At 36.3% G+C, this 12,319-nt stretch overlaps 1 protein-coding gene across 1 annotated transcript in view; it reads right to left on the minus strand.

Moving 5' to 3' along the window:
• PPFIBP2 (PPFIA binding protein 2) overlaps nt 1-12,319 on the minus strand; it is a gene marked incomplete at its 3' end in the record, with an annotated part of 89,726 nt that overhangs the window by 19,578 nt on the left and 57,829 nt on the right. Inside the window, exons 6-10 of the mRNA XM_082000656.1 lie at nt 10,111-10,293; nt 8,001-8,093; nt 5,424-5,532; nt 3,858-3,890; nt 2,018-2,079 (exon numbers count right to left, since the gene is read on the minus strand). Coding sequence (XP_081856782.1) covers nt 2,018-2,079; nt 3,858-3,890; nt 5,424-5,532; nt 8,001-8,093; nt 10,111-10,293 — 480 coding nt within the window. The remainder of the gene's footprint in view (nt 1-2,017; nt 2,080-3,857; nt 3,891-5,423; nt 5,533-8,000; nt 8,094-10,110; nt 10,294-12,319) is intronic.

Raw genomic sequence — 12,319 nt, forward strand, 5'->3', positions numbered from 1 at the left:
AAAATCATATTTAAAACCTGACATTTTTAACCTGCTGAAAAATTGGATTACACATTCATTTCTGTGATTTTGGCCTGCTTTTCAAAGAAAGCATGATCAGGTCTTTCACCTGCCTCGTAAAGCACATTTCTTGTTTTTTATTTGCCGTTGTACATAATACCTGCTGGAGAGCGTGAAATTATGGATATAAGGAAAGCAAAGAAGTTTGACATTACTACTAGATTAGTTATTTACAGAAGCATAATTTGGAAATCTGCTTTGACTTCTAAGAGTCAAGGGAATATTCTGGAGTTGAACCTCAATTGCCTGAAGTGGGTGGTGGTTGTTTTTTTTGCTAGCGTCATACCTGTAATCATAAAGTAAATCATGTTTATGTTTTGTGTAGTTTAACAATCTAGTCATGTTCTTTAATCCTCTCTTGTAGGATATGTTCTGCATTCTGATATCTACACTCACTCTAGTTTTCAACACACCTTTCTGAACTTAGGCAAACCTGTACAGAACAAAAGAAATGAGGTCTCAGTTTCTAGTGAGGAACTAGTTTTCACAAGCAGGTGTCAGGAAAGCCACAGAAGCAGAGAAGTGGGCATTAGGGAAAAAAACCCCAACTTTCCAGGGAAGTTGGCATGTATTTAAGTGATTAGCTGATACGGAGCTGCTGCACTGCCATAGCTAGGTCACTGTCAGAGACATTTCAATTAACGTCTGCTCCAGTACATGCATGCTACATTACAGTCACAGCAGATATCAAACCAAGTATGTGCACCACTTACTAGCAACTTAGTTGAGCGCTTTCTGTCATAAATGACACAAGGAATGTTTAGTTATCCCAAAAGCTATTAGAGCCATTTTCCCTCAGGGAGAATATTTTATTTTGCAGTATTATTGAAAGTAACAGTTCTACGTTAAACATCTAAGAAGCTGTGGGTCAACCACCAGTCTACTAGTTTAGACACTACAGTTTCCAAGGAAATAACCCTCCTTTCTCTGTGAGTATATCCAGATATTAGGACATAAGCAACGATATTTTGTGTTCCCTTCAAATGCAAACGTCTTATGCAGACTTGGAATAATTTTGGCAGGGGATAATGCCAAGTCTTTTATTTTCCCGATATAAATTTTGGCTTTTTGATTTTTTTGAGAACTAAATGTTGTTATGAGTCACATTAATGGTCTCCAGAATTAACACTTCCCTGTCCAGATTCCCCACTTGCTAAAGGAAGTTTTTAGGGATGTATATTACTGTCTATTTCACCATATATGAGTGTGTCACCATAAAGGAAAATCCTATGGCCTGGTTTATTACCATAAAACAAGAATTACAATTTCCTCAAAAATTAATCCCCCTCGAAGCCCCCCACCCCCTCCAAAAATAAGGAACAGTTATGCAGTAGGTCAATGGCATCTGAAGGTGGAGAGTCAACATCCTCCAAGACTAAGCCCTAAACACCGCACTTAAATTGTCCGATTCACAGACAAACAGCATATAGGTGATAAGAGACAAAAGCCATATTTACCATTTAAATGGGTCTAATTTAACTCCTCCTCTCCTTTAGTACTCCTTTTTTTCTTCCCTCTCTACCCTTGTCTCTCTAAATCCTGGTCCCTTTCTCCTAAAAATTGAGTCCGATTCAAAAGCCACTTTGACTTTCTTTTAATATCACAATCTAAACTGGGGATATCAATGCAGTTCAGATTAGGTTGAAAGGTGGAGAGCTGCCAGACATGACCAAACCTCAGTGATCTTTTCAATAGCAGAAACCAGGAGATTCTGCTCATTAACCACCCTGGCTTTCTACTCCCCTCTGGAATCTAATGCATCTCCCAGGTTCTGCAGCCAGGTTAGCAAGGTCAGCCACACTGGCTATTTAAAAATCAACCTTCTGTCACACTCTCATGGGATAATACAAAAATCAGGGCAATACCACGTTTACAAAAAGCAGGATATTCAGAACATTTCAGAGATTCAAAACCATAATTTCATTCTTATTGTGCAGAATGAGGATAATTATCTCACCTTTTCTTCATTTGCAACCAATAACGATTCCATTCCTATCTTCAACCGTTGAACTTCTTGATCTAGAAATTTTTTTAAAATGTTATAAGGAAAATACAGTTGCTATATTTAGTGTAAACAATGTATGTTTTGTGCTACACTCCTTATGTTCTTATGAGTAACCAAAACCGTATCAGTGGCATGGCAAAGGCACTATCAAACTACATTTACCTTAGAGCTTTTCAATAGCTGAACTATTAAAAGCATTGCACAAGACAAACATGCTGGTTTTGCTTGTAAAAGACTACATAATCTTATTTTATATTCTAAAAGCAATGAAGAAAATGAAGGAAACACTGAAGCTTATTTTGCAAAATATGAGAATGTGTTTGCTGTTATACATTGAAGGAAATAATTTAAGTATGATTGAAAATTAATTATATTCCAACTGAGAAAAATATTCACCAGCTTATGAGAAGTAGTTCAAGGACATTAATGAAACTTGGAAATGAAAAATAACAAAAACTAGTTTGATACAAGGAAAATTTGTAAAATTTTTTTCTTACAACATTTCAGTAGGAATAACTAAGTTAAAATCTAAAATCAAGAGCTAATACAGAATTGCCTCACACACAATTTAGTGTTACAAGATAGAGGTTTTTCAAGAATGTTATAGCCAAATCAATTAAAACACACTCTCTGAAAATTTATGAGGTTGTTAATCATGTCATCCTAACTTTGCTGAACCAAATCTTTCATTTCTTCTCTACATGCTATTCCTAGCAAGTCCTCCAGTACCAACCTATACTAAATCAAGTGTAGATGGTGGAGACAGAACCTGAAGTAGTTTATCTGTTGTAGCTGCCACTCAGGGAATTCATGCTTTGACATTAAAACAGACTCACTTGTTTCACAAAGGACTATGAAAAACAGATGTAGCAGGCATGAAGTGAAAGAGAGGAAAGAAAATCAACACTGCTAAAGAACATCTTTAAAAAAAATGTTTTCCAACTAAATGTTGAACACACAATGTCGTATCTAAACTATTTGTAATCAGCTTTTCTTGTAGTGATTCTGAAAAATACACACCTTGTAATGATTAAGTTTTAAAACATGTAACTGAACCTTGCAAACACTTCTCTTGCAAAAGAGAACACTTAGCAACACAAGACATGCACAGACACAGCCAAATCAAAAACTAAAGCCAGCAGGCAGTGGGCAAGCAATTGGAAGATTTTTTAAAAGCTACTAAAAAAAAAAAAAAAAAATCATAGTCCTACTAACTTATCTTTATAAATATTAGACTTCAAAAAGAACTGGTGTCAAGGTATTTTCAAGCACATTAAAGCAAACTTTGCTTACAATATTTATAACAACATCGAGTGTGGAAACTTTTTTATTCACACTGTTTTTGTTTTTTTTTTTTTAAATTTACTGCACTGATTTTGAAAAAAGCCCAAATCCTTCCCCTCCAAGGAAGGAGGTTTTCAATTAAAGCCATCTTTCCAGATATTATATGGGTCTTACATATGTACAAATATGTTACTTATACAGGTCGACATATGTACAAATAAAAAGAGGTAAAGGTTAAGTTTGGGGTTTGTTAACCTTGACAATGTCCCTTTGAAGTCCAACTATCTGATTTGTGAACCTCTGATTTTTTTTTTCTGAAGTGAAATCTTACTAAACAGGGCAAGCAGCTGTCTGCTTGATGCAAGCAATGAAAGCAATGTCTCATGTATATTACAATTAGACAGCCAAATCTAAACAAACATTGAATTATTGCTGCAGGATGCATCTGAGTTATAATTTGTGTGAAAGGAACAGTGAGATAAAGCCAAAAGTGAATTGCAAGGCTTACGTTTCTCTTTTAGCCTTCTCCTATAAACTTCCTCTACGATGGTAAATGTTGAGAGTCAAATAAAGTATGTAGAAAAAGCACATTATTAGATACATTTTGCAATTTAATTAGAATATGCATTCTAGCATACTACAAGTACATTGACATTATTTTTCAACCTCATTTGAGAAGACCAGCTAACAATCTGATAAATGAGTAAATTTTTTAAAAGAAGAATTATTACTGCTGCATACTGTTTCCATTCTACTATAGTCTAAGTGTTTTCCTTAAATGTATTCTTTAAATGGATTCCTTAAAGAATCTGTACAGGGTTTGATCCTTCTCCCACTGGAATCAAGGACAGTTTCACCCATCTTCAGCATGAAGTCGAAAGTTGCTGAGCTCTTGATTTATTGTCATACACTATCTTTCCTTTGAAATATCATAAACTATTTGGGAATCTCATAGAAAATACAAAATTATACTAGTAGAAGGATTTCTCTACAAAACAGTGCTGTTAGACAAACTAGTTTTCTAGTTAGACATGCAGTTCTCTCCATGCACAAGCTCTGCAGCTCAGTGAAATCAGCATCAAGTTTATGTTAAGTCACTTCTTTGGAATAAGCAACAGTCAAAATATAGAGTCTTCTAGAAAGGACGTATCTGCATTAATTCCTACAAGGAGATTCTTGGCAAGCCCTGAGAAAGAGGTAGCACAGCACCCGAAAAGTCACATCTCGGCAAGGGCACTTTTTGGAAGCATTAGTTAACACCCACAAAAAGATTTAGTGCAGCTCAGCTGATGCACTGTGGTCAACCACACACAAATATTCCTGCATGGATAAGTGTCAGTATTATAGACGAAAAAGTTCACTAACATCATATTGCTCACAGCCCAGCAATTGACAGAAGCTCCAGGGAGTCAATATTTCAGAGAACTGTGACATGACTGGTTGAGACCAAAGGCTAAACAAACTGGTTTATTTGCCATTGACCTGGATCAACAGTCAAATTTAAAACAGAAACCTGCAATATCATAGAATCATAGAACAGCCCAGGCTGGAAGGGACCTTGAAAGACCATCCGGCCCAACCTTTCATGGGAGAGGGAGCCTAAATGAGACATAGTCCTGAAGAAAGGAAAGACGCGAATCAATGACTATGTTTTAGAATGTTTGGACATTTAAATATCATGCTTAGCTACTACTGTGAAATTCTTTTTTTTCTTAAAAAATGGAAACTTCAAAGATTTTTCAAAGACATTTTGAAGATATACACAAAAAAATATATTCCTGCTGAACTACAATGACTCTTTCAAATTATAAATAAAATTCCAGTAGAAAAAGTTTCAGTGCCCTTGAGATACTTATTGCAATTTGTGCTGGCTCTAGATTGGGATAGAATTTCGCACATTGAAGGACCCTATCAGAAGGCAAAATAAATTTGCACCATTTTTTCCTCCCAAAATAAATTCTGTAAGTCCATTCTTCTATCTCTTTGTATTCCTTTGAAATACTAAGCCAAGCTGCTACCAAAGTGAAGTTAAAGTAAGGTTTTGGATTTTTCATTTTATTTTCCCTCCTCTTACCTCTTTCTGCCACTTCACTATGTGATGAGGTCCTAGAGAGCTGGCTTTGTAAGCGTTCTATTTCTGCATCTTTGAGAACTAATTGCTCTTGAAGCTGGGCTATCTCAGCCTGAAAGAGAGTACAACAAGTTCAGAATAATATTGTTGCCGATTCTCTGTGATTCTTTCCCATGAACTAGAAGACTTCAAAGCATAACATTTTACTTTGACTGATGTCCTGAATTGGGAACAGGACATTTCATAAACACTGTAACAACATTACATATTTCATGGTGTTACTATCCTATTCCTTTTACAGAAGCTCACTTTTTACAATGCCATTATATCTTAGACTTACAGACAGGTAAAATTTTCAAGGATTCGTGTTGGTAAAAAAAACTCTGGAAAGCTCTCAATGCTACAATGCTGGTGATATAATAATGACTCTTACAGGGAAACTTCTGAGTTTTGCATGAAGACCACTAGCAGATAACAAAGCATTTTTTAAAAGATACTGATTTTTTTAATCCTAGTTATTACTTATAAATATAACTGAGAATCTATTAATGCTGAGCCCTTTTCTCAGCAGCATGACAAAACCGTTCGTCCTCACATCAGACACTACAGCAATAGGCTAAAAGCAAAGCATGGCTTGGAAAACAACCACATATATGCAACAAAATATCAGTGGTTCATTTACACTTACTGCAATTTGTGCTGCCACTAGGTTGGGATAGAATATCATGCATTAAAGATCTCAACAATACAGAGGGAAAAGAAATTGTCCAGCTTGAAATACAGTGACTCTCATCTCTTTTTCCTATTTTTGAGGAAAAACTGTCAACAGCATGCTTTCCTAAGTCAGTAGCTTCATTAAGGTTTTCTCCAGCAGCCTTAAAGCCTTTATTAAATGCAATATACTGTATTTCCCCCAGCAAAAGCCTACCAAGTCTCCTTGCAGTTAAAGAAAAAAGGAAACAAAACAAAAAAAAAGTCAGTAATGTGAGCAGTTTCTCAAAATACTAAAATAAATCAGGAAATAATGCAAAACACCAAAACACGTTATCCAATCAGGGAAAGACATGAACTATTTTACGCTAATACACAAACTTATTTTCACCAGGAAGCAAGCAGCTGGATGGCAGCAAAAGATCACCACTCTGCCTGCAATTCCGTATGGAATAGAAGAATCTGCCTTCTTGCGTCTCTGAAGGGCTCTTACACTTCCCAGTGACTAATATGCTTTTTATATCCAGCCATGGAAATATTCCAATTTCTCATCTAAGAAGCTGGAGCAACAGGAAGACAAAAGCTGCAGACCTCTTAAGATCAGATTTGGATCTGCCTCCCCTGGTCTATTTGATCTTGTACTCTATTAAATGCCCTCTTTTCCCTTAATGCCTCATTCCGGTGATCTCTACAATTATTTGTCGTCTTCCTCTCTCTTTCCCTGTATTTTTCTTCCTGTATCTTCTCTCACTCAATGAGGTTGTATGACTCTTCTTTCTTATTTTCATTCTGCTCCTACACTTTCCACAATCTTTATCTGTCTTGGCAGCTGGCCACACACTGCTTGAGAAAATATTTTTCCAAAGACTGTTCATTTCCACCATGTCAGAAAAAACATTTTCATGGATACAAGTGCTGTTATCTTAATATGAAAAAAGACACGATAGCAACATTTCAATATTAATCTAAGAATTCTTGAAAGAAATGCTAATATATATAATAGCTATCTGTCATTTCTGGATCAAGCTATCAAGTATTAAAAAGAAAATTCAGTTTAATAATTTGAAACATTTTTCCAAGAACCAACCACAACTCAAAGAGTCAGTCATTTGTATGCACAGGGGTTATAGTACTACACAAATGAAAGGAGATGTGATTACAGCACAAACGTGTACCTCAACAGGGAAAAATAATAAGGTGTTTTTTAGTCTAGTAGAAAAGGGCTAAAAATTCAAACTAGAAATAAAGTGCAACTGTTTAACAATAAGCATGTTCAACTGGAAAAATTAATTACTGGGGAAAATTATTAAATCTTTCAAATGTCAAGTTTCTCCAGATTATGATCTGACAGCTTTCCAGGATTTAAGGTCAACAGAAGGGTAAGGCAGCTATGCACTTTGATATACACAAAGTCAAAGCAAATGACCTAATGGTGTATTTTGGGCTTAATGTCTATTAAAATAAATTCCATAGTAAATGAACACCTAGCCAACTTTGCATGTCTCTCCTCTTCTGTCTGGAAAGCATATTCCACAGAGGCTTGTCACCATTACACAAATAAAAGACAGAAAACCTTCAAAGAGGCCTTTCCTGAGAACTGGTCATTGTAAGTCAACATGCCTTTTTTTTTTTAAACAATAATTACAAAAAGGTAGCAGACTAGAAATTGCAGGGAGGGAGCAAAACTCACAAAAAGAAGCTAAAAAACTTTAAAATACTTATTCCAAAGATGGTTGAAAAAAACTTGACTTCATAGTAAGCCCTGACACAAGGCAATTGTAAGAAAAGTAAATATTGACGAGATGCAGACCATATCCCTTTCCAGCTGAAATAAGACTGTCATCAGTAAATACCAAGTATTCTGCTTACTTTAGTTGCTTTTAATCTCCACTCGTATTGATTTCTTTCATTTTCCAGTTCTTCCACTTTAATTTTGAGGTGTCTAAGTTCCTGTAGCAAACCCTGCAAAGGAAGAACAGCAGATAAAAGTAAGATTACTCTGGTAGATATTAATTTTCCATAGACCTGAACCAGAGATCATGCATGAGCCACACAGTAATGAAGAATGAACCACCACTTTAAAAACTGTGACCTAGTCTAAGGTGTCAAAAACTATTTTGAATTGAGAGAGAAGGAATGTGATTCTGTGATTCTGAATACTTTCTCAAACTCTCTACCTTAAATTATGAGCAAATTTCTTAGTCATATTAAGGAATGCAGATGAGCCTAGTAAAGTCATGTGTGTCTCGGTGAAAATGAGCCAAAAAAATCCACAACTGCAGTCTCATGTAACAGTAACTATTGTTTTGGGGGGGGGGGGGGGAGTTGGTTGTTTTGTTGTCATTTTGTTTTGTTTTTCAGCCACCTCAAAGTAAGCAGAAACATGCAGTGCTAAAAGTTTACTAACTTTCATTAAAGTGACAATCCTCTCCCCAAACAGGTGTTTAAGCGACTTACCAAGAAGAATAAAACTCAGACTAAATAGTATCTGGCAAGTTACAGGCATTTAATACCATACACATACAGTCCAATATGACTACAAAGATGCTACTTTCAGCATTGACGTTTGCCACTTTGCAAACCAAGTTGATGCAGCCTATGGCAGCAGCCAAGCAGGGTTCCGAACATTCTCCATCTAACGACGAAGTTGTCTCTTAAATGTCCCTTCTCCTTTCCCTTGATAGAACCCTACCTTATTGTTTATTCTGACATTATTAAATCCCTGATGGAGCTCTGACAAGACCAAATGTCTTAAAATGAAGGAATGGAAAAATTTGTAAGTTAACTCAATTTTGGAATCCTGGATAGTATATACATTAAGCAACCTTACTAATATATTGGATTAAATTAATGTTTATTTTGAATGACTCCCAGATTTGACTCTCAGATTATTTCCCCAATATGCAGCTTGTACTGTAGTCTAATAGTTCACTAATTAGTCGTGAACAGAGGCAAGCTCAGAAACAATAGCACTATTTTCAAAACACCCAAAAGAGTTATTTGTGTAAAATAAAACTATGAGAAAAATTGCTGAAAAACTCTCTCACAATGTAAGCAGATTATTTATAAAATTAGTTCTGGGGATCCATATTTTAACCAAAGAAATGTGGCACCTAAAGCAAACTGATCTAAAAACAAATACTAAAATGGATTTTCCAGGCATACCAATATCATTCTGCCTACAGTAAATTTAAGCAGTAAAGTAGCTTCTGCTTGTTTTGACATGTGACATAGTTTTGACCAAATACAACTAGGATCTGTAATGTAAATTCAAAAATGCTTTCCTAGTAACTGCTAATGTCAGAGAATAAACAAAAATGTCTTGGATTTGCTCTTTTAAAGGTACAAACCTTTTATTTTTATTATGGCTCTTTTCATTCACTTTAACATTATCACTAGAAAAAGAAAGGATGTATTTCAGATAGTCTTACCTGAAACTGTATTTTATACTTGTGTTAAGCTTTTAAGATATTCAGGAATTAATAATCTGTGTTCAGAGGACTCGTTAGGGTACACCATCATGCATGGCCAGGGTGACATTATTGTGAGGAAAATTAGCAAACTATCAAACCATGCTAGCATGCTGCACATCAAAAAGACAAATCTCAACTAAGGAAAAAAACAAACCAAACCCCCAAATCAAAAAAACTCTACACCACACCAGCACTACAGACCTACAATTAAAATGAAAATCATAAAAAAAACCTGAAAGAGGTGATTGGGTCTTACAGATATCTGTGCTTTAGTAGACAGACATCAATGATGACCAAATTTGTCACAATAATTGAGTGGGGTGTCTGGGGTGGGGGTTTTTTGGTGAGTTTTGTGACCACCTCACTTCTTTGCTAATGAAAGCCACAAAGATTAATGCCAATAATTCACAACATAGCTCTGGTTAGCAGAATTTAGTTTCTGGAAGAGAAGAGAGAGGAGAGGGAGAGGTAATACACAGACTTCTGCTAAGGTGTACTTCTCATACATCACACTGAGAGCAATTCTTCTGGCTGAGGGTCTCTACCACTGATCTCGGACTAGATTGAGGACCATTAGGTGTCAAGTCTGGTTTCCTATCTTGAGACTTTCTTTCTTGGATTCTACTATTAATTTCCAGCTGCAGTCTACACATCTGCTCCTGTAGCTCACTGATCAGGTTCACTACTGACTGAAAACATGGGAAGAAAGGACAAAAAAAAAAAAAAAAGACAAAAAAGAAAGACAGGTGAGAAAGAAAATTATGCAAAGATGGTATTTCTACAGTTGCAGCACAAAGAAATACATGAAGCACATCAAAGGCAAACTAAAAAAAAGACAGATTATGTGTTTTCCTTCTGATAAAGTATATGTGAATGGGTATAAATCTGGAATACTGCACAAAGCTACAGTTTAAATAGAACAGAATCTGTATTCCAGACTAATTCACGATTCTGATCCTAATGTGAAGATCAGAATTCGGCCTCTCATTTTTGGAAACTTATCCAGTCACGTGAAGTCAAGTATCAGGAAAAGTTGGAACATATTTTAATATGCTGGCTCAGAGGCACAATTTTGCTGAAATGACCTTGATTACATTCATTTATACAGCCAAATCATCCACTAGGAAGAAATTGCTAAGTGCTCGGTTAAGGGCCATAACCTCCTCTTTCACAATTTACACACAGAATTTACTAAAAAAGTGATTCTGTTTCCAGCTCTAGCATGGGTCAGAAAAATAACTTTATTACCTAGCTTGCTAGCTAGGCTGTATCTTGACATGAAGAAAGAGTTAAGCAACATACATAGAAGAAATCAAAGGATACCACAGGACAAAAAGTAATGACTTCTAAAGTCCACTGATTTGGAATTGTGTGTATCAGTGTTACACACAAAAATATCCAGCTACAGAAAGCAAACCAAAGACAAGTACTAAAATCTTCTGCTGGTTTTGGCTGGTGTAGAGTTTATTTTCTTCATAGCAGCTAGTATGGGGCTCTGTTCTGGATTTGTGCTGGAAACAGTGTTTTTAATAATACAGGAGTGTTTTCATCATTGCTGAGCAGTGCTTACACACAGTCAAGGCCTTTGCTGCTGCTCACCCCACCCCACCAGCGAGTAGGCTGGGGGTGCACAAGAAGTTGGGAGGGGACACAGCTGGGACAGCTGACCCCAGCTGACCAAAAGGATATTCCATACCATGTGATGTCATGCTCAGCATATAAAGCTGGGGGAGGAAGGAGGAAGGGACATTTGTAGTTATGGTGTTTGTCTTCCCAAGTAACTGTTTCACGTGATTGAGGCCTGCTTTCCTGGAGATGGCTGAACACCTGCCTGCCCATGGGAAGTGGTGAATGAATTCCCTGTTTTGCTCTGCTTGTGTTGTGTGGCTTTTGCTTTCCCTATTAAACTGTCTTTCTCACTTTTACCCTTCTGATTCTCTCCCCCATCCCACCGAGGGGGAGGGAGAGTGAGTGAGTGGCTGTGTGGTATTTAGTGGGTATTTTCTCAGGTATTGCAAGTTTGGAGTGCCTTTCTGTTAATTACATATACATTAACAACATATGTTTTGTGATTTCTTAATCTTTTCAAGTGGAATAAATTTGATGAGATTAATTCATCTCCCAAAGGAATGAAAAAGGTTTTAGTGGACAGAACAAGAGATAACATGGCATATATTTTTTAAATTTTCTTCATTACAATGCACAACAGTCCTCCTGTAATCTCAACTCTCTGGTGAGCTCATAATCTCAAAGCTAGGAAACAGCTACTACAAGGAGAGGACATTATTCTGACCAGGTAAGCATCTGTTACAACCAACCTCAAACTGCATCAGCATCCACAGACAACTTTAAACATTCACAAAGATTCCCTTTTGAAAGTGCATGTATCAGTTTGGTAAAAGAATTTCACATCAGTTAAGTATTTTTCTAGGGCACTGTGTTTAAGACGAAATTCAGAAAACAGTTGCATATATTTCACTTTATATATATTATTCTCAAATCAGGATCACAACATCTGATACTCATCCTCTTTCATCCAACAAACCCTTTATACATGTAAATGAGGATTAGTTCTGTAAACAACCAAAAAATTTCAAAAGAGTACTGGGCCCCAGCATACCAACTCTGCAATATCCAGTCTTTCATAGGCTGACTTGTTTTGCTAGGGCTGCACAGGTAAGAAAAGATAGCCTTCTTCAGCATCAGCTCCCCTAG

This window comes from Phaethon aethereus (assembly GCF_964289735.1).
Source record: "Phaethon aethereus genome assembly, chromosome: 5".
NCBI lineage: Eukaryota > Metazoa > Chordata > Aves > Phaethontiformes > Phaethontidae > Phaethon > Phaethon aethereus.